Source organism: Monodelphis domestica, chromosome 3 (genome assembly GCF_027887165.1).
Source record: "Monodelphis domestica isolate mMonDom1 chromosome 3, mMonDom1.pri, whole genome shotgun sequence".
In the NCBI taxonomy this organism is placed as follows: Eukaryota; Metazoa; Chordata; class Mammalia; order Didelphimorphia; family Didelphidae; genus Monodelphis; species Monodelphis domestica.
Window position 1 is genome coordinate 45362410 of NC_077229.1, and position 23118 is coordinate 45385527.

Consider the following 23118-nt stretch of genomic DNA (forward strand, 5'->3'; position numbering starts at 1 on the left):
GAAATGTGATATATGTATAACAATGTAACTTGTTATTAGCTAGAAATATATTCTTATATATAATAATATAGCTATTATTATTAACTAGAAGTGATATTTTTATATATGAAAACACAGGTATGACTAGCTATAAATGTGATACTATATACAAAGCAATAAAGCTATTATTATTAACTAGAAATACAATATTATATATAATAGTTATTAGCTAGAATTATATTTTAATAAGAATATCACTATTATTGTTGTTAGTTAGGAATGTGATATATGTATAACAATGTAACTATTATTATTAGCTAGAAATATATTTTATAGATAACATTAGAGCTATTATTATTAAGTAGAAAAGTAATATTTTATATAATAATATAGCCAATATTTTTATTAGCTAGAAATGCAATGCTGTCATATATAATAAAGCTATTATTATTAGCTAGAAATGTGACATTAACAGTATAGCTATTATTATTGGTAGAAATGTGATGTTATTTTATATAATAATAAAGTTATTATTAGCTAGAAATGTGATATTATTATATATAACTATTCTTATTAATAACCAAACAAGGGGTAGATAAATATAAGATAAAATGGATAATTCTGATTATATGAAATTAAAACACTTCTGCAGAAACCAAAGTAATGCAACTAGGATGCAGGTGGTAAACTGGGGGGAAATTTTGTATCGAACATCTATGGCAAGTGTCTGATATACAAGATATATTGCCGAGTAACAAATATATAATAAGAAAAGCCATTCCCAAAAAATAAGTGATGGAAGATTATGAGAAAACAGGGGCAGCTAGGGGGCACCATAGTACAGAGTGCTAGGCTTGGAGTCAAGGAGATCCGAATTGAAATACACCCCCAGACTCTTCCTCACTGTGTGACCCTGGGCAAGTCACTTAACCTCTGTCTGCCTTCGTTTCTTTATTTATAAAATGGGGATGATAAATGCCTCCCAGGATTCTTGTGAGGATCAAATGAGCCCCTAGCCCAGTGTCTGGCACACTGTCGATGCTATAAAAATGTTGGCTATTATTATTATTATCCAATAATGAATAATTGCAAACTCTTGGTCCCCGTGAGAAAGAATGGAGCACTTGGTAACTATAAGGGAAACCCAGTTTGAAGCAAACACTGAAGTTTCTCCTCGCACTCAAGAAAGAGGATGAATGAGTCGCTAATGAACAACATGGAACTGGGCCAGGGGGAGGCTCAGGCGCCAGCCCCAGAGTCACTTCCATGCTGTGATGGGGCATCTGAAAAGGGCTTTTGTGACACAGTTAATTTGGACCAGAGATTCCTATTACACCAAACCTCTTCATATCTGAGATGAGAAAAATGAGGACCAGAGAAATGAAGTGATTTGCCTAAAGTCACAAAGGGAGTAAGAGCCAGAACTTGGGATCCTGGGGCAGCGAGGTGCCACGGTGGATGGAGCGCCAGGAAGACCTGGGTTCAAATCTGGCCTCAGACACTTTGTAGCTCATGGGCAGGTTGCCTCTTCTGTATAATGAGCTGGAGAAGGAATGATAAACCACTCCAGTACCTCTGCCAAGAAAACCCCAAAATGGGTCACGAAGAGTTGGAGGTGACTGATATGTAGGATCCTAGACCAGAAGAGACCTTGGAGGCCATCTAGTCCAAACATCTACTGCTCATTTGAGAAACGTTGGGGCAGGTAAATGATTTACCCAGGGTGACGCAGGGGCAAGGTTGAATCTGAACCCAGGGCTTCTGACTCCAGAACTGGACTGTTTTCCGTGGTATCACACTGTGGGTGGCTTAATTGGGAGCTTTGGAGGGTGGATCTAGGGAGTCAGAGAGCCCTTAATCTCCTCCTGGCTCTGCTGTTCACTCAGCATCTGTTCTTGATCCCATTCCTTCCCTCTGTCTGAAAAAGAGAATCCTCAAGGAAGGGTCCCAGGATTGCTTAACCGAATTCTGGGGAGCGCTAACCCATTCTGCCAAGGATCTGCAGGGCTGAGCCATGGAGTCCCAGAGCTCAGTGGAAGCCCCCAAGTTGAGCCTTCAAGGAACCATACCCAGGAAATTCAGGTCAGGTTGTGGGGGCGGCGACAGTGGAGGAGGAATTCATTAAACTGGAAATATAATCATCTGAACTTCCCACGCAAAGCATTACATGTAACGGGGAAAATTATGGCTTTGAAGTCAGCAGATCTGGCCTTGAATTCCTGATCTGCTACTTCCCTGGGACCTGGAAAAAGGGGCTACCCAACCCCTTCTAAGCCTCTGTTTCTTCATCTGTAAAATGGGATTGGATTAGATGATCTCCAGCTATCTAGCTTTCCCTCCACATGCAGCCAAAAGTTCTCCCCATCCCAAGCTTCCTTTTCAGCCCGTGGAATCCCCATTCACAGTCTCTTCCATTCATGTCTTGGAAAGTCTAGGCTCTTTCCTTTCCCATCCTTGGGATCCCCCTTCTGCATTGGGGCTCCCATCTGGCCCTGATGCTCTGTTCTCAAAGCTACTAGCCCCAACGCCACCGATCTAGACAATACAACAATGGCTTCTCCATGCTCCCTCTTCTAATCTGTCCTTCACAAATAATCAATCATGGGGCAGCTGGATGGCTCAGTGGATTGAGAGCCAGACCTGGAGTTGGGAGGTCCTGGGTTCAGATCTGGCCTCAGACCCTTCCTAGATGACCCTGGGCAAGTCACTTAGCCCCCACTGAATAGTCCTGACCACTCTCTTGTCTTAGAACTGATACTTAGCTTATTTGTTGATTTTATTATTTGATATATTAATTGATACTTAGATTATTTATTAGTAGTAGTAATATTTTAAAATGATTACAAGACAGAAGGTAAGTGTTGGGTTTTTTTCTAAAGCTAGCTACATGACCTTGGGCAAGTCATTTAGCCCCCCACTGACTAGCCCTAACCACTCTCCTGCCTTAGAATTTATACTTAGATTATTAGTTGATTTTATTATTTGATATATTGATACATAGATTATTAGTTGATTTTATTATTTGATATATTAATTGATTCATAGATTATTTGTTGATTTTATTATTTGATATATTAATTGATACTTAGTTTATTTATTAGTAGTAGTAATATTTTAAAATGATTACAAGACAGAAGGTAAGTGTTGGGGTTTTTTTCTAAAGCTAGCTACATGACCTTGGGCAAGTCATTTAGCCCCCCACTGACTAGCCCTAACCACTCTCCTGCCTTAGAATTTATACTTAGATTATTAGTTGATTTTATTATTTGATATATTAATTGATACATAGATTATTTGTTGATTTTATTATTTGATATATTAATTGATACTTAGTTTATTTATTAGTAGTAGTAATATTTTAAAATGATTACAAGACAGAAGGTAAGTGTTGTGGTTTTTTTCTAAAGCTAGCTACATGACCTTGGGCAAGTCATTTAGCCCCCCATTGACTAGCCTTAACCACTCTCCTGCCTTAGCATTTATACTTAGATTATTAGTTGATTTTATTATTTGATATATTAATTGATACTTAGATTATTTATTAGTAGTAGTAATATTTTTAAATGATTACAAGACAGAAGGTAAGTGTTGGGGTTTTTTTCTAAAGCTAGCTACATGACCTTGGGCAAGTCATTTAGCCCCCCACTGACTAGCCCTAACCACTCTCCTGCCTTAGAATTTATACTTAGATTATTAGTTAATTTTATTATTTGATATATTAATTGATACTTAGATTATTTATTATTAGTAGTAATATTTAAAACTGATTGCAAGACAGAAGGTAAGAGTTGTTGGGGTTTTTTTAACTAGCTGTGTGACCCTGGACAAGTCATTTAGCCCCCACTGACTAGCCCTGACCACTCTCCTGCCTGGGAATCAGTACCTATTAAGGATTTTAAGACAGAAGGTAAGGGTTAAAAATAATGATTATCAATCACTCTTACAAATAGACATGGCAGCATGACTCCTGTGCTCAAAAATCTTCCGTGGCTCTCTCTTGCCTACTGAGGAAAGTTCAGACTCCCCCTAACCTGAGACTACCTCGCTCTCCCAGTCGATAACTTCCTTCCATGCCTCTGACCCTCTATCCACACTAGATCATTCCATGAACATTGGCTGTGCTCTCACAGGATTATGCCCAGGCTCTTCCCTATGACTGGGATGCCCTCCTTTCCTCCTTGCCTTTGCCAGCTAATTCCCAGACACCCTTTAAAGTCCATCTCAAACACAATCTCCTCCAGGAAGCCTTCCGTGATTGCTCTAGCAGAGAACACCTTTCCCCTTCAGATCTGACATGGTTCTAACAGGCAGCACACACTCAGTGTATTGGGAAGCTAAAGTAAATGCCAAAGTGATGTCTCTGCTGATGTTCTATCCAAGCCAATCCAACAAGCCCCTTCTGTGTGCCAGGCATCGTGCCATGTGAGGTGCCAGGCCTTGCTTTTGGGGACTTTTCATTCTACCAGCTTGGAACTCCCCAAGGGGCAAGGACCACTCTTGTCTAAGCTTTGTATGGAAGCCTGGGAACCTGGGTTCAACTCCCAGCTTGGCAACCTGCTACTTGTGTGACTAGCCCTGGACTAGTTCCGTTAATCTGTCTTGGCCTCAGTTTCCCCCTCTGTAAAATGAGGGGTTGGATAATAGTAACAGCTAATATCCATGTAGCGTTTTACATCAGTTATATCTCACCTGGTCCTCACAATAGCCCTGTGAGGTATTATTACCCCATTTTATAGCAAAGGAAAGTGAAGCTGGGAGAATTTAGGTGATTTCCCCAGGACCACAGAGGTAGTTAAATATTTGAGTCAGGATTTGAACTCAGAGGCAGAGGCAGGAGGAAGAGGAGCTGCCCTGTGGTGGCGCTGGGCTTAGAATCAAATCTCACCTCAGATACTTGCTAGCTGTGTGATTCTGAGACTAGTCATTTCTCCTCCTACCTCAGTTTCTTTATCCACAAAATGGGGATGTTCTAAGACAGCTTCTGAGGTCCCAGGATCCTATAAGAACTCAACTCTTCCCACCCCTTGATCATCACTAAAGAAAAAGGACAAGGAGACATGGCGAAAGGGGAAAAGGATGCCCAACCCCTCCTCTTACCTGCATCCCGGTGATAGAGACGTGTCTAGACTCTACTGTGGGCCTGCGGGGCAGCCGGGGAGAGGACTGGGGCGAGCTGACTGGAGAGTAGGGCAGAGAGGGGTAGATAAAGCGGCCGTTGACACTCCCACTCCCTCCAGGGGACGGGGTGGCCTGGGACCGCTCCTGCAGGGACAGCTTGCGGCTAGAGAGATGGGGCCGGGCCTGGGGCCCGGGGTCTGTGGGTGCCTGGACAACCTCCTCCTCCTCCCCGCCCTGCTCCATCTGCTCCTCCGGCTGGTCCTGGCCCTGCGCCCCACTGGCACAGCCAGGCTCACACTCAGTCACCACAATGAAGGACTCCATGCTGCCCAGGTGGAGGCTCAGGGACGAGAGCCCGTGAAGGGCCTCACGGGACTTTGGGTTCTCATCCCGAGATGCAGGTCTCTCCGAGGGGGTGGGGGCGGGCTGGCTAGAGACGCATGATGACATGGTGCCCACGCCGGCTTCATCCAGTCTGCTGGGGCTCTCCCATCTGCCAGCTCTGACCTGGGGACAGAAGAGAGTGTGAGCACTGCCCAGCCATGCACACCAGGAGGGTCCCTGCAATCTCAACCTGGTGCCTCGTAGGAGAGGCCAAAAACTACTCCAAGTCAGCAAAGCGCATTTGGTTCTTCCAGCTCACGGACATTCCAGCATTACAAAGGTCACTTGCCACCTGCATGACCTTGGGCAGGTCACTTAATATCTCCAGGCCTCAACTCCCTTATCTGTAAAATGAGGTGCTTGGACTAATGACTTTCAAGATCCCCTCTAACTCAATTATTAAACACCAACCGTGGGAATGCCATAGTGTTGGATACAGGGGGCAGAAAGAAAAGGCATTTATGTAGGACTTTACAGCTTACAAAATACTTTACACACATCATGTTCCCTCTGCAATCCATCCCATACACAGCTGCCAAATTGAGAAAGGGAAGGAGGGAAGGAGAGAAGGAGGGAAGGAGGGAAGGAAGGAAGGAAGGAAGGAAGGAAGGAAGGAAGGAAGGAAGGAAGGAAGGAAGGAAGGAAGGAAGGAAGGAAGGAAGGAAGGAAGGAAGGAAGGAAGGAAGGAAGGAAGCAAGGAAGGAAGGAAGGAAGGAAGGAAGGAAGGAAGGAAGGAAGGAAGGGAGGAAGGGAGGAAGGGAGGAAGGAAGGAAGGAAGGAAGGAAGGAAGGAAGGAAGGAAGGAAGGAAGGAAGGAAGGAAGGAAGGAAGGAAGGAAGGAAGGAAGGAAGGAAGCAAGGAAGCAAGGAAGCAAGGAAGCAAGGAAGGAAGGAAGGAAGGAAGGAAGGAAGGAAGGAAGGAAGCAAGGAAGGAAGGAAAGAGGGAGGGAGGGAGGGAGGAAGGGAAGGAAGGAAAGAGGGAGGGAGGGAGGGAGGAAGGGAGGAAGGAAGGAAGGAAGGAAGGAAGGAAGGAAGGAAGGAAGGAAGGAAGGAAGGAAGGAAGGAAGGAAGGAAGGAAGGAAGGAAGGAAGGAAGGAAGGAAGGAAGGAAGGAAGGAAGGAAGGAAGGAAGGAAGGAGGGAGGGAGGAAGGGAGGGAGGGAGGAAGGGAGGAAGGAAGGAAGGAAGCAAGGAAGGAAGCAAGGAAGGAAGGAAGCAAGGAAGGAAGGAAGCAAGGAAGCAAGGAAGCAAGCAAGGAAGCAAGGAAGGAAGCAAGGAAGGAAGCAAGGAAGGAAAGAAAGAAATGTTTATTGAGTACCAATGGCCAGGCACTATATTAAGTACTTTACAATAAAGATCTCATTTGATCTTCATAACAACCCTGAAAGGATAAGTGTTATTATCCCCATTTTACAGTTAGTGAAACAGGCAAAGAGGTTACCTGATTTGCCCCAAGTCACACAGGTGGCTAAGGACGTCTTTGAACTCAAGTCTTACTAATTCATAGGCCCAGAGCTCTGTCCACTGTGCCACACCCTCATAAACTATGATCATACTGAAGCATGGGTCTGATGGTTCCAACAAATGCCACTGGTCCCTTATTGCCTCCAAAATCAAGCACCAAGTTCTGTGAATGGAATTTAAAGCCCTTCATAATCTGGGTTCAACCTCCCTTTCCAAGCTAATTATACATAATTCCCTTTCAAGGACCCTGAAGATTCCTACTCTGTTCCTACTCTACAAAAGTCCATCTCCTCCCTCCAAATCTTTGCCCAAGCTGTGCCCCCCCATGCTTTTCCTCCTTAGCTCAGCCTTTTGGAATCTTTGGATAAATGCCCAGAGTTGTTCATTCTTCCTACCTCAAAATTACTTTGTCTTTATCTTGCTTATATTTTCTATTTTCTTATCAGCAGAACATAAGCTCCTTGAGGATAGAGCACTGTTTTGGTTTTGTCTCTATATTTCTGACGCCTGGCACATAGTAGACACTTAACAAATGCTTTGAATCCCAATCAAACCTCATAACTACCCTGAGGGGCAGTCAGTCAGTCTTTTGTGAAGCATTTATGAAAGATTTATTATGCTGCCAAAGTCTGGGGACTCAAAGAAGGGCAAATGTGGTCCCTGCTCTCAGTCTAAGGGCAGAGATAGCATGCAAATAACTAGATAGATAATACTGGCATTATTATCCCCATTTTACAGACCCAGAAATTGAGGCTCAAAAAAGTTAAATGACTGGCCCACAATCAAATCCCAAAAGGATGATGTATCATCGATGCAGGTTTCAAGGAGCTAGCAACTAAATATAGAAAAGAAGTTGACACCCAATGGCAACCCATCTGGGCAATTTCCTTGCCATCACACCTGCTCCAACTGGGGCCAGACTCCCCTCACCCTTGGCTGTGGTTCAAAGGGAAGAAAGGGAAAAGGAAATGGACAGCCCAGGGAGAAGGGCAGCTGGTCACCAGGGCTTCTGCCTGCCCAGATGCCTTCCTAAATCTTTCTACCCTAGAATATGCCTCTAGCCCCTCGGAGATCCTAATAACCTGCATGTGAATTTCTACCCAAGATAAAATGAGGTTGAAAGCCAATGCTCACCTCCCCCAGGTAGTACACAGGATGCCTAGGGAAATAGGCCCCTCCCCCCAAAATTTTACCATTCAGAGCAGACATTCAAGCTCTCACATAGGCACGAAAAAGAATGCTTGAAGCCTCTCATCGATTTCCCACCCCTGCCTGTGCCTGACAAGTCTGCAGTCTTTTTGAAAAAAAAAAAATCAAGGTCCAAGGTAGCACTGCAGAAAACATCAATGGAGATTTTTTTTCTCTCCAGCAGGGAAATTATCATCAATTTGCACTCAAGAACAAGGACATCTTAGGGCTGTGCTGCCTAGGGAGAGGAGAGTGGAAGGAGAGCATGGTGTCTCTGAGAGGACCAGGCAGCTGGGTCCAGATCAAAGAAAGTGACCCTTTCCTCACCTTGACTTCCCTGTCTTTTTTCAAGTCTCAGCTCAAGGCCCACCTTTATTTTTTTTAAACTCTTACCTTCCGTCTTGGAATCATTACTGTGTATTGGTTCCAAGACAGAAGACTGGCAAGGGCTAGGCAATGGGGCTAAGTGACTTGCTGAGGATCACACAGCTGGGAAGTGAGAAGAGTGGTAAGGGCTGGGCAAAGGGGGTTAAGTGACTTGCCCAAGGTCACACAGCTGGGAAGTGTCTGAAGCCAAATTTGAACCTAGGACCTCCCATCTCTAGGCCTGGCTCTCAATCCACTGAGCTACCCAGCTGCCCCCAAATGGCCCACCTTTAAAGGAAGTCTCAGATCTCCAAGTGCTGTCCATCTACATTTTGTATCCTTTTTTTTAACCCTTCTGTCTTAGAATCAATGTTAAGTATCAGTTCCAAAGCAGAAGAGTGTAAAGGACCAGGCAATAAAGGTTAAGTGACTTGCCCAGGGTCACACAGCTAGGATATATCTGAGCCCACATTTCAACCCAGGACTTTCCATCTCCAGGCCTGGCTCTATCCATCACCTAGTTGCCCCTTACTCTACTTATCTTGAGTATACAATTTTTCCACATGTTGTCTCCCCCATGAGCTCCTAGGGGGCAAAGATTTGTTTTGCTTGCATACACACACACACACACATAAAACTTGGCATTTAGGCAGGCAGAATATATAAATATATAATATATATCCTCAGCACTTGACAGTGCCTGGCAAACAATAAGTACTTAATAAACCCCCTGAGAGGTACAGATTTATTGTGTGGAGCCAGGCGGTGGCACATTGGATAGCATTCTGGTCTTGTATCAGGAAGACCTGAGTTCAAATCCATCTTTAGCTACTCACTGACTGTGTGACTCTAGGCAATTTACGCAACCTCCCTCAGCCTCAATTTCCTAATCTGTAAAATGTAGCAACTACTACCCAGGGTTGTTGTGAGGACAAAATGAGACAAAGTACTCTGTATGTGTCAAAGTGCTCTACAGATCACAGCTTCATTTCTTTTGTTGACTGATAGACTTAAGAAAGCAAAGAAGAAAATATTAATAATGCAGATTCCACTTAAGAGTGTGTCCTGTTAAGAGAGCCAGTTGTTAAACATTTAGCCAGGGCTGGATAATGGCTTGTCGAGAAAGCAGAGTGAAGGAATGAGTGAAAGTCAGGATAAAATAACCTTTAAAGTCTTTTCCAGGGCTGAGAATCTCATATTGTTGCTCAGTCTTTTCAGCTGTGTCTAGACCCTTTGTGACTCCATTTGGGCTTGGGTAATTGGAATTTTGTACCCCAGGACTCCATTTCCCAGAATCCCACTGTCGTCCTCATGTTACATCCCTAGTTTTGGAGATAAAGTTTCGGTAACCCGCCTCTTGCTCTCTTCTCCCGCTAACACGGTTGGGAAAACTTCTCTTTACTCAGGCTTTTACTTTTGTTCTTTTTATTTCCTCTACTTCAAGTGATGATTCATAAATCTTGTAAAATATTGTACTTGGAGTTATTGGATATTCATTTTAATCTTTCAGCCTCCTCCTGGTAGAGATAGTGGAGTGATTTGCCATTTTCTTCTTAAGCTCTTTTGACAAAGGAGGGAATGGAGGGCAATAGGGTTAAGTGACTTGCCCAGGGTCACACAGCTAGTGTCTCAAGTCTTCCTGACTCTAAGTCCAATGCTTTATCCACTTCATCATCTGGCTGCTCCAAGAATCTCATAGAAACATAGATTTAGGGCTTGGAAGGGACCTTAGCAGATAGTCAGTGCGATCTTTTCATTTTACAGATGAGGAAACTAAGTTCCAGAGAAACAGAGTGATTTGTCCAAGTCTTCGAACCCAAGTCCAGGTCTTCTGAGGCCAATCTAAGGCTCCTTCCAAGAGCCATTCTTGGGACTAGCCCAGCATTAACAGATCATGGAGGCCTGGTCATGGAGGATGCAGAGTTTTAAACACCTCCATCAGGAGTCCTTCCCAATGGGCTAAGTGCCCTTATGTCACAGAATAATCTCAGGGCTTTTTCCAGGAAACCAAATAGAGATTGTCCCTGGAGCTGGTGACCTTGACACTATCTACCTCCCCCTCCTCCCTTCTAGTTGGGCCAGAGAGACTGATGCCTCACCAGAGTGTTCAAGGAAGGGATTGGGAGAAAACTCTGCCTCCCGGGCACAGGCACGGGCATGGCGCGGGCATGGCGCGGGCATGCCACTCATCACCAGCTTGTGTCAGGCAGCTATCCAGCCCCTTCCAAAGTAGCTTTCTCTTTCCCCAGAACAGAGCCTCCAGGCAATGCTGTCCACAGGGTCTGAGGGGGAGGGATGCCCTATGGAACCCTCAAACAGGCTGAGGGCCCTGGATGGGTTGTATAATCATGACACTGGAAGAAAGTCAAAATTATGAAGTTAAAGAAATCCAGAAAGGCCCACAGGAACTGGTACAGTGCTGGGTACACAGTAGGCACTTAATTATTGACTAACTGATTTCAGAGTGCAGGAGGCAGAATGAGGACATTTGTGATTGGCAACCACGGATAGAACATTGGTATAAGTGTCAGAAAGACCTGGGTTCAATTCCTGACTCAGGCATAGACCTGTCAGGGTGGCTTGGACCAAGTTACTTGACTTTTCTGTGTCCTCATCTCTAAAATGAGGGAGATGGATTAGACAACCCCATTAAGGTCCCTTCCAGGTCTAGGATGCTACTGAGAAATGCCACGGTGGATAGAATGCCAGGCCTTGAGTCAGGAAGATCTGAGTTCTGATCCCTGCCTCAGACACTACTTAGCTGTGTGACCCTGGACAAGTCACTTCGCCCTGTTTGCCTCAGTTTTCTTATCTGGCAAATATGCTGGAGAAGGAAATGGCAAACTATTCCAGGTTCTCTGCCAAGAAAACCCCCAATGGGGTCACGAAGAGTCAGTCACAACTGAAATGACTGAACAACAACAAAGGATGTGAAAAGGAAAGGAAGGAATGATTGTCTGTTTGCTTTTTGAACAGAATCGGCTCCTTTGGGAGATACAGGTTTCTCCTCACCTCTCTACCCTCTCCCGCCTCAGCCCAGGCTGGATGATCATTTACCGGGGATATCTAGAAGAGGGCCAGACAGTCACCCAGGCCTCTCCATTTCTAAGAATCTGTGGCTGGACAAAGAGCTGTGGCTATCAGTGGCGCCCAGCAGCCTTCCAATCCAATGCTCAGTCAGCTAGCATTCATCTCCTTCCAAGGCATCTATCCAAGGCAAACAGCCATCCCTCAAGGGCGGAGGGCCACTCACTCCTCAAGAGGTGAGCTCATCTTGCCCTTGAGCCCAAAGAACAACATGGCGCCATGAAAAGCCCTTAGAATCCTCCCAACAAAGCCCCAGGCAGAAAACTCCAACCAAGGCAGCCCTCCGCAGGGAGGCTACTCCCACTCTGGTGCCCAACTGATAACCCTAAAACAGGTCTGACCGACTTCATCATTCCCTGATGGAGAAAGCCCAGGCTCAACCCAAGAGCCTTGGGCAGGGGAGCAGGCCCTGGCGCGACCACTAGGCCTGCTCAGCCCAGCCCTCACAGCGATCATCTGGAGAAGATTCCTCTGGAGACGGGACGGCCACCCGCACCGCCTGCCACTGTAAGTGAGTCAAAGTGGCTCAAACAGCTGAGACCCTTGGAGGCAGCAAGTATAAAGTAGGCCAAACCACCACCTTGAGCACCATCTCCCCTCACACTCTAATGGGGACAGCCCATGACTATGGAGAGGAAAGGAGAGGGAGAGGGAGAGGGAGAGGGAGAGGGAGAGGGAGAGGGAGAGAGAGGAGAGAGGGAAAGAGGGAGAGGGAGAGGGAGAGGGAGAGGGAGAGGAAGAGGGAGAGGGAGAGGAGAGGGAGAGAGAGAGAGAGAGAGAGAGAGAGAGAGAGAGAGAGAGAGAGAGAGAGAGAGAGAGGAGAGGGAGAGGGGGAGAGGGAGAGAGGGAGAGAGAGGGAGGAGGGAGAGAGGAGAGTAAGCTCCTTGAAGGCAGGGACTATCGAACTTTTCCATTTGTATCTCCAGTTCTTAGCCCAATGCTTTGCACATAGAAAGTGCTTAACAATTTATTCCCCTGCTTGCAAAGCTCTTCAGATCCCCTCTTGCCTCGAGGACAAAACAGAAATTCCTCTGGCCTTCACCATCTGGATGCAATCTAACGTTCCTAGGCTGGCCTCACACAGGTCTCCCTCACATGGGAGGGAGTGTGGCACAGTGGGCAGAGAAACTTGAAGCCTCAAAGGCCTGGAGCCAAGCTCAGGGTGTGATACACATGCGCTGGGTGACTCTGGCCAAGATTCTAAGACCAGAAGTGGCAGCAAAGATGTTGATCATCATGGGAAGAATTTCCCCACTGGGGAGGCCCCTCTATCAATGAAATCTCAAGCTCAGTCCCTCCCACATTCCCCCTCCCACATTCCACCAAGTGGCTGACAAACCCTTGGCTCTGCCTGACCTCCGTCTACTCCACCTCGGTATCTTTGCCCAAACCATGCCCGATGCCTGGAATGCCCTCCCTCCTTGCTTCTGCCTGGTTTCCCTTAAAGTATGGTTTAAGTACCACCTCTCATAGGACACCTATTCCAATCCCCTTAGCTATTAGTGCTCTGCCCACCTAGAAATGGTTTTCTAGAAATTCTCTATTTCATATTTGAAGCAGTATGAAAGGAGCCCAAGAGTCAGGAAGACCTGAGTTCAAGTGCAGCCTCTGAAGCATACAGACTGTGTGACCCTGGGAAAGTCACTTAAATGTTCTGTCTTCTTAGTCTTCTAAGTTTATAAAATGATAGAATTGGTGATGGAAAGAATTTCCTCCTTCTACCAGTTTCCACTGGGATCAGTTAGCTCCTTATAATAAGTATATCTCCGAGGATGTTTAATCTTGATGTGAGTGTGTGTATTCTATAGCAAAAGAATATGCTTATTTGCAAATACCTTGACCCTTCTTCATCAGCCCAAGTTTTGGTTGCTCCATCACTTTAATCTTGTCCACCTCTGCATGCCTCTATTTGGGGTTTTCTTGGTAAAGATCCTAGAGTGGTTTGCCATTTCTTTTTCCAGCCCATTTGATAGATAAGGAAACCGAGGTAAATGAGATTAAGTGACTTGTCCAGGGACACACAGCCAGTAAGTGTTTATGGCCAGATTTGAACTCGGGAAGATGAGTCTATCCACTGAACCACTTAGCTGCTATTAGGCTGAGGACTTTGGGCTAAATATGAACTTGGGTCTGTCTGACTCTAGAACCAGAGTTCTTATCCCACTGCACCATCCAGGTGCCCAAGAGGTAACAGCAGCAAATCGAATATGCAGGTAGCCAGGCAGAATCCTAACTTTAAGGTAGGTTCCTCAAAGGCTCTGGCCCTCTGCCTGCTCATCTATAACATGACGGGGTTGGCCTACGTGGCCTCTGAAGTCCCTTCCAGCTGGAACACCATGAACGTTGAGCCCCTGGTACCATGCTCGGCACTCAGTGGGCACACAGTTAAGTGCCGGAGGGATGAAGTGGAATGGAATGGCCACCAACTCTGGTCACGAGCTGAGTGACTTACTTATGCAACACCCACTAAAGGGAGCCAGCTGACTGTCAGACCCAGAATCGAGGTGGCTCTGAGGCTGGCTTCCAGCCTGCTGGGACATCAGGGGTTAAGGCTTCAGTTCCAGCATCCTGGCACAGCCTGGTGGCACTGTCATGCTCCGAAATCCCGTGATACCCGACCTGCCAGGCTGAGCTCTCGGATAGGATTTCATAGTTTTACTTTCAACCGTGTCTCTGTGGGTCAGCTCTCAGGGGAGAATTTTTCAGTCCGATAATTGGACTCCCTTCCAGTCTCTACCTCGAAGACATCAGGATCCCTCCAAAATAAACAGGTAGCCAAAAGAGTGGAACAAATAGTTCTCTAAAGAAGAATTCTAAATGAGCAGCCGCCCCGGAAAAGGACTCCAAGGCTCTAATCATAAGAGAAATGAACTCGGAGATCTAAACGGATGCCCATCAAGGATGATGAAAAACACAGAAACCTCATGAGGGTGGAGATGGGGAGAAACTGGCACACTAATGCCCTTATAGAACAGGCGACTGCGAACGGATCCAACCATTACAGAAAACAAACCCCCCAAAATGTCCAAATTATTCAACCATGTTCTTTTCTTCTTTTTAAACTTTCACCTTCCTTATTAGAAACAACACTGTGTATCCGTTCCAAGGCAGAAGAGTGAGTGGTAAGAGCTAGGCAATGGCGGTTAAGTGACTGGTCCAGGATCACCCAGCTAGGAAGTCTCTGATGCCATATCTGAACCCAAATCTTGCCCCCAAATCTCTTAAACACTTTTTCTTGGTGCTGTTTAACTTCTCTACAGCTTCTGACCCTGTCTGCTATGCCTCCTCCTGAACGCTGTCTTCTCTGAAGGCTCCTGAGACTCCTCTCAGCCTTTCTTCTTACCTGTCTGACAAGCTCATTCTCAAGTTCCTTTGAGGAATCATCACTAGGCTATGTCCTGGGTCCTCTTCTGTTTTCTCTCTACATCCTGGTGATCTCATCAATTCTCCAGGGTTCAGTGACCATCTCTAGGAAGAAGATTCTCAAAGCCCTAATCTCTCCAAGGATGAAGCCAGATGGTGAAGGGCTTCCAAATGCAAATAGAGGAGTTTGTGCTTTACCGTAAAAACAACAGGAGCCACTGGAGCTTCATGACCAGGGATGGGCTGTGGTTAGGGCTGGGGTTCTGTCATATCAATCTGGCAGTTACTGGGGCAGCTAGGTAGCTCAGTGGATAGAAAGCCAGGCCTGGCATCAGGAAGACTCATCTTACTGAATTCAAATCTGGCCTTAGAAACTTAACATGAGCCTGGGCAAGTCACTTATCCCTATTTGCCTCGGTTTCCTCATCTGTCAAGTGAGCTAGAGAAGGAAATGGCAGTTCTGTACTGCCACAGCTGACATGAGGTAGGTACATAATAAATACTTGATGATTGACAGGAATCAGAGGTCCTCAATTCAAATCTAGCCTCAGACTCTTCCTAGTTGTGTGATCCTGAGCAGGTAATTTAATCTCAGTTGCTTAGACCCTACTGCTTTTCTGCCTTGGAACTGATACTTAGTATTAATGGAAGGAAGGAAGGAAGGAAGGAAGGAAGGAAGGAAGGAAGGAAGGAAGGAAGGAAGGAAGGAAGGAAGGAAGGAAGGAAGGAAGGAAGGAAGGAAGGAAGGAAGGAAGGAAGGAAGGAAGGAAGGAAGGGAGGGAGGGAGGGAGGGAGGGAGGGAGGGAGGGAGGGAGGGAGGGAGGGAGGGAGGGAGGGAGGGAGGGAGGGAGGGAGGGAGGGAGGGAGGGAGGGAGGGAGGAAGGAAGGAAGGAAGGAAGGAAGGAAGGAAGGAAGGAAGGAAGGAAGGAAGGAAGGAAGGAAGGAAGGAAGGAAGGAAGGAAGGAAGGAAGGAAGGAAGGAAGGAAGGAAGGAAGGAAGGAAGGAAGGAGGAAGGAAGGAAGGAAGGAAGGAAGGAAGGAAGGAAGGAAGGAAGGGAGGGAGGGAGGGAGGGAGGGAGGGAGGGAGGGAGGGAGGGAAGAAAAGAGAAAAAGAGAGAAAGGAAGAGATAGAGAGAAAGGAAGAGATAAAGAAAGAAAGAGAGGAGAGAAGGGAGGAAGGGACGGAGGAAGAAAGGAGGGAGGGAGGGAGGGAGAGGGGGAGAGAGAGAGAGAACGAGAATGAAAACTATGGAACTGCTAATGTGATATTGCTAATGTATGGCTCTCACCATATCATTCCCCTCTTCAAAAAGCTTCATGGCTCTGTATTGCCTCTAGACAGATTCCAGACTTAAGGGAACTGCTTTTCACTGAAAGAATGTGATGCAAATATTTTTTACTAAAAGAGAGAAACACTTTCTCAGTGTCCTGCCATGGGTAACTATATGCTAAAAGAGTTTGATGCTGCTTCAGCTGCCCAAAAGTAGCAGAATAATATCTCTGCCTATTGGAAAAACTATGGGGACCAAAAGGGGAAGTTCCTGCACGTTATGTTTCCTAAAGAGCTCAGTGCAGTCATAAGTTGTCCCAGCATGTGGGTTACCCACCTCATGGACTTCAGTGCTATGTTCCTGTGTGTGTTCTATCATAGTCACTGTGTTCACTAGCAAAAAAATATAATCCAGGTTCATGGGTGGATTGTGATCTTTCTTTCTATTATTCATGATTTTGTCATCCATCTAGTAAGTAAATATTATTCTTATTTTTGCCTGTTTAGCAAATGTTTCATGTTTAAGAATCAATAATGTTATTGGGACTGATTATGTATGAATGGGAAGCACGCCGGGAGGGGCTCATCAACAGTAGAAGAGCATCCTCTTCACACCATGGTTATCCCTAGGACTGAAAGTTGAGTAGGAGCTAAGTGATGACATCAACAGCCATCCTGTATTCTGGGAAATTCTCTCAGTACTTACCAGTGTGGATTCTGATTGAGGGTAAATGAGCCACTTCAGAGAGAGAGGAGTGGAATCTGTGTTTCATCCTCAGGCTATACATGAGTTACACTGGAAAGCTACACTATTTAGAAATAATGAATTTAATAACCAACTATAGCCCTGAATATGATAATAATAATAATAATAATAAAATAATAGTTGACTTTTATGTAATACCTTGAGATTTGCAAAGTACTTTACAAAAAAATTATTTCATGTAATAATAATAAGTCAGGGCAGCTGGATGGCTCAGTGGATTGAGAGCCAGGCCTACAGGCACAAGTCCTAGATTCAAATCTGACCTCAGATACTTCCCAGCTGTGTGACCCTGGGCAAGTCACTTAACCCCCTTGTCTAGCCCTTACCACTCTTCTGCCTTGGAACCAATATACAGTATTGATTCTAAGACAGAAGGGAGGGATCTAAAAAACATAACTGAGGAAGGGACAGCTAAGTAGGAGAGTATATAGAGCACTAGGCCCAAAGAAGGGAAGTCCTGGGTTCCAATCTGGCCTCAGATACTTTCTAGCTATGTGACCCTGGGCAAGTCACTTAACCCCCATTGCCTCGCCCTTACCACTCCCACTCTTCTGCCTTGGAACCAATACACAGTATTGATTCTAAAACGAAAGGTGAGGGTTTTTAAAAAAATAATAATAGCCAGCCTCCACCTAGCACCTATCATGTCTCAGCAATTATCCCAAGTGTTTTACAATATTATCTCATTTTATCCTCATAACAATTCTGGGAGAGGGGAGCTATTAATATCATTATTTTACAGATGAGAAAAGTGAGGTAAACAAAGATTAAGTGACTTGCCCACGGTCACCCAGCTATTAAATGACCAAGGCTTGACTTGAACTCAGGTCTTCCTGACTCCGGGTCCTATTCAATACACCCCCTAGCTGCCTCTAGCAAGAGTGAGAAAATGTATTAGCTCCCTTCACTGAAGAGACAGGGATCTAAGGATACTAATTACAGTATACACTGCCAGACACAAGTGATATGTTAGATAGTTTCACCAACCTTTTTTTGTTTGAAACCTTTACCTTATCTCTTAGAATCAATAGTAAACATTGTTTCCAAGGCCAGAAAAGTGGTAAAGCTAGGCAAGGGGGGTTAAGTGACTTACCCAGGGTCATACAGCTAAGAAGTGTCTAAGGCTTTGATCTGAACCCAGGACGCCCCTGTTCCAGGCCTGACTCTCCATCCACTGAACCACCCAGCTACCCTTCTTGCTAAATTTCTTTGGTGCCTTTTCCAAAATGCTACAAAAGAAGACTTGCTGGGGGTGCAGAGGAAGGGATGCTTTCAGAACTAAGTATGATGTAAAAACAAGAGACACTAAGAGAAAAGAGACCAGCCTGGGCTGGTGGTCTCAGAGATACATGGAATTCCCCACATACACACCTCCAGACGGGAAACTCCATCTACCTACGCAGGCTGGCACCTGCTCTGCCATTTAGAGAACCAAGAGGTGAAATGACTTGCCCAGAGTCACAGTCAGTACTTGTCAGTGACAGGACGCAGGTCTCTCTGCCAACTGAGGCTGGCCCTCTAGCCACTACAACACTGTCTATTAATAGACATATGAAACATTTTTTCTTCAAAGGAATCACGTTCCCTCACTGGGCAAGAGCCTCGAAGCTAAAACTCTTCTGAAAGAGTCTCTCCGCTTCCTAGCTGTGTGACCCTAAGCAAGTCACTTAACCTCATTTGCCTAGTCCTTGCCCGTCTGCCTTCAAGTTGTTTCTGAGATAGAAAATAAAGGTTCTAAAAAAAAGGCAGCTGGGCAGCTCAGTGAATTGAGAGCCAGGTCCAGAGACAGGAAGTCCTGGGTTCTAATGTGACCTCAGACACTTCCTAACTGTATGACCCTGGACAAGTCACTTAACCCCCATTGTCTAGCCCTGACCACTCTTCTTCCTTGGAAACAATACACAATAGTAATTCTAAGAAGGAAGAAAAGGTTTTGTTTTTTTTTTTAATGAAGTAAAAGAATGTCTCTCCTCATGGCCTTCTCCCATCATGGTCAAAGAAGTGAGATATCAGAAAAGAAACTTCTGACTTTGGCCCCTCTGATGATGCCCCAACCACAGCGCTGACAAGAATGAAACCTCAGAGCTGGGTCCAAATTCTCTGGAGAATTCCCCAGGGCTGCTTCTCTCTCTCTCTCTCTCTCTGTCTCTGTCTCTGTCTCTCCTTCTCTCTCTCTCTCTCTCCCTCTCTGTCTCTCCCTCCCTCTCTCCCTTCTTCTTCTTCTTCTTCTTCTTCTTCTTCTTCCTCTCTCTCTCTCTCTCTCTCTCTCTCTCTCTCTCCCTCCCTCCCTCCTTCTTTTCTCTCTCTCTCTCTCTCTCTCTCTCTCTCTCTCTCTCTCTCTCTCTCTCTCTCTCTCTCTCTCTCTCTCTCTCTCTCTCTCTCTCTCTCCCCCTCTGTCTCTCCCTCCCTCTCTCTCTCCCTCCCTCCCTCCTTCTTCTCTCTCTCTCTCTCTCTCTCTCTCTCTCTCTCTCTCTCTCTCTCTCTCTCTCTCTCTCTCACTCTCTGAACATCAGAATGGAATTGTGGCTTCCCCCTGGATTGACATTTGCCCAAGACCCCAATGGGAAGGAGAGGCTAACAAGACTGGGCCATCCCCAATCCAAAGCCCACATCGAGGGTGTGACATTGGATAAATCACTTTCCTGCCCTCTCTGGACCTCCATTTCTCCCCCATAAAATGAGGAAGCTGTTCTTTGAAAGACTTAAGAACTGATCAATGCAACGGCCAACCAGGATTCCAGAGGACTGATGATAAAGTATTCTACCCATGGAGACAAAATACAGACTCAAACACACATTTTTAGCCATTGACATTTCTGGATTTTGCATGGCTGATTTTGCCTATTTGTTACAAGGCATTGAAAAAAAAATTTTTAATTAAATTTTTAAGTTTAAAATTTTAAATGTTTTTATTTAAAATTTTTAGGTTTGTTTGAATTTCAAAATTTTAACTTAATTTTTAATATTTTTTTCTTTTTAATGAGGTTTCTGAAGAAGACACTAGGATAAAAAGAATTTATTATTTTTATATCTTTTTTTAAAAAAAGAAAATATTTTAAAAATCAGGCCACTGATAGATTTAGATCCAGACCATCAAACCTTCTTTCTTTTCAGCTGAGGAAACTGAGATTACTGAAGAAGACACTCACTATGGGGTTAAAAAAAGTCTCAAGAAAATATTTTTTTTAAAAGGCAGCTGATAGATTTAGATCCAGACCATATAGTCCAACCCTCTTTTTTTTTACAGCTGAGGAAACTGAGGCCCAGTTTGGTGAAGAGATTCTCCCAACCTGACTAAGTAAATAAATGCAAGATCTAGTATTGGAATCTGAGTTGTAGGTTTTTTTTAAGCCCTTGCCTTCTATGTTAGTATCAAGTCTAAGTCAAGAGAGAGGCAAGGGCCAGGCAATCAGAGTTAAGTGACTTGCCCAGGGTCACACAGCTAGGCAGCATCTGAGGCCTGTTATGTTGGGAATTTGGTGAGGAAAGAACAAGAGGGAACATATAAATAATTCATATTTATTGATTGGGAAGGGGAAGAAGGAACAGGAGTGTTAGGAGAAAATTATACTAGTTAGCTTACAATCTAATGTCTATAAACTATCTAAAACTATCTTATTAAGCTAAGCAGTAAATTCCCCAATAGCCCCAGGAGTCCAATCAAATGGGCCAGGATCTTCAGTTGGTTAGTCTATCTTCAATCTCCTTGACTCAAAGCTGCCAGCAGCCAGATTCAAAAGATTTCTTTTCTTCTGATGGTCTCGGGAGAAAGCCAGAAACCTCTCTTCCAAGCCTCCAACTCGGGTCCTTCCAGGAGATAAGATGAAGTCTGTCCATTGGGCATAGAATCTTTTCCAGATCTCAAGCCAGGCTCAGTCACATGCTCCTGTCAATCACTCACTCTGATGTTTGCACCTCTCAGTTTTTTGCAAACTGTTCGTCTTTATCACAGACCAGATATGAATCTGGTTCATACGAGCTCCAGGTCTGGTGCTCTATCCCCTGGGCTACCAAGCTGCCCCCTCTGCATCCTCTTAACTCTAAACCCCAAAGACCCCTTCCAGCCTCAGCATCAGAAGAGGCTGGACTCTCAGCTCATTCCCCCACTCTCATGGTTTCCATTTCAAGCTTCCACTTTGTTTTTCCTGAGTCAACCTCTCTCTCCCAGAGGAAACTCAAAGACACTGACAAAAGGCATTCCAAGACTGATCAGGCTCCAGGGCCAAGGCTGGGCTGTTCCTTCCTGAGGCATCTTTCCAAGGCAAACAAGCCGCCACCTGCAAACCTCCGGGCCACCAGGAGGGACAACCTCCTGCCTCACCAAAGTCTTGCAGCTGGCTAACAAGCAAACACAAATTCTTGATCTAACAGGCCCTTCTGAAGCCAAAACTTCCTCTTTTTTCTTTCTTTTGTTTTTAAAGGGGAAGGATGAGGACGGTTATGGGGACATGTTGAGGGCCAGCTGGAAAATAAGAGAAAGAATAATAACAGCAATAGTTTATGGTGTAGAGAACTTGGAGACCAGTGAACATACCTTATTTGATCCTTTTTATAGCCACAGGAGCCACAGAACACTGGCCTTGGAGTCGAAAGTTCTGAATTCAAATCCCTATCTAGAGGCAACTAAGCACAGTGGGTACAGCACCAGACCTGGAGTCCAAAGTCCTGCATTCAAATTCCAACTCTAAAGATACCTAAGGAACACACTACATAGAACATCAGACCAGGAGTCGAGAGGTTCTGGGTTCAATCCCAATTCTAGAGGCAGCTAGGGAGCACAGTGGTTAGAGCACCAGGCCTGGAGTCCAAAGTCCTACATTCAAATCCCAATTCTAGAGGCAGCTAGGGAACACACTACATAGAGCATCAGACCTGGAATTAAGAGGTCCTGGGTTCAAATCTGGCTTCAGATACTTCCTAGCTGTGTCACCCTGGCCAAGTTACTTAACCTTGATTGCCTTGTCCTTGCCACTATTTTGCCTCAGAATTGATACTAGGACAGAAGGTATGGGGGAGGGGGGGGCAACACCCTGGTCAATTTAACAAGTTATTGAACTTTGCTTGACATCAGTTCTTTTTCCACAAAACACGTGGGTCACCCTAGAGGAACTCTGAGGTCCTGTCTATAAACCTCTGTATGCCTCGGGTTCCTCAAAAGGGCCTGAAGTTAATGGTCTCCTTCACAGATCTATATCTATGTTCCTCTGAGGTCTGAAGTAGTTGGCAACTTGAGGTGGGATTTGAACCCAGCTTTTCCTGACTCAAGATCTTGCCCTTCACCCACCAAGCCAGAAACCAGGCACTTTTGTTGTTGTTATTCTTAATCCCTTCCTTCCCTTCCAGCTTAGAATCAATATTGTGTATTGGTTCTAAGACAGAAGAGCAATAAGAGCTGGGAAATGGGGGTTAAGTGACTTGCCCAGGGTCACACAGCTGGAAAGTGTTTGAGGTCAGATTTGAACCCAGGACCTCCCTCCTGAAGGCCTGGTTCTCAATAGACTGAGCTACCCAGATGTCCTCATTGATAATTAAATAACGGAGCCCCATACCCTGCAAAGGAAGCTTTATAGTCAAGTCCAAGTGAATTGGCTGAAGACTCTAAAGCTAACAGATATTGGGGTGTAGGGAAGACAAGGATCAGTTTTTCCCTCTCCCTCCCACTCTCCCGATCCCTGCCAGCTGAACAAGGCCACGGGGCTTTCCTGAGAACAAGATGTGTGCCCACACACGCAGAGAAACTAAAGATTAAAAGAATGAACTCCTCTCCCATATGCCTATACCCATTGCCTGGCAACTTGGAACTGGAAGGTGCCTCGATAGAGTCTTCAGGAAGCCCATGCCCACTCACAGTCCGCCCTCAGTTTTGCTGCTTGGAGTGGCAAGGCTGGAGCTGCCCATCCCACGCCAGCCTCGGGTAAAATGCTCCCTAAGTGAAGGGGGAGGAGAGAGGGGGCTGACTTCTACTGGAATCGTGGAAGCCTGAGCCCTAGGAACAAGCTAGGCTGCAACCAAGAAGCCGCATCTGAAGTGAGAGCACCTTGGTGTACATCCCACCTGTAAGACCTTAGGCAACTAAGTTACGCTCTCTCTGCCTGCCTCAATTTCCCCATATATAAAATGAGAGGGAGGACTCACTAT

General features: G+C 45.4%; 1 protein-coding gene across 15 annotated transcripts in view; it reads right to left on the minus strand.

The window, feature by feature from the left end:
* The window catches only part of CAMKK2 (calcium/calmodulin dependent protein kinase kinase 2), an 88306-nt gene that overhangs the window by 44476 nt on the left and 20712 nt on the right, over positions 1-23118 (minus strand). For all 15 annotated transcript variants that reach the window (XM_056821782.1, XM_056821778.1, XM_056821791.1 and 12 more), the window contains exon 2: positions 5077-5604. In XM_056821782.1, the coding sequence (XP_056677760.1) occupies positions 5077-5604 (528 nt within the window). The remainder of the gene's footprint in view (positions 1-5076; positions 5605-23118) is intronic.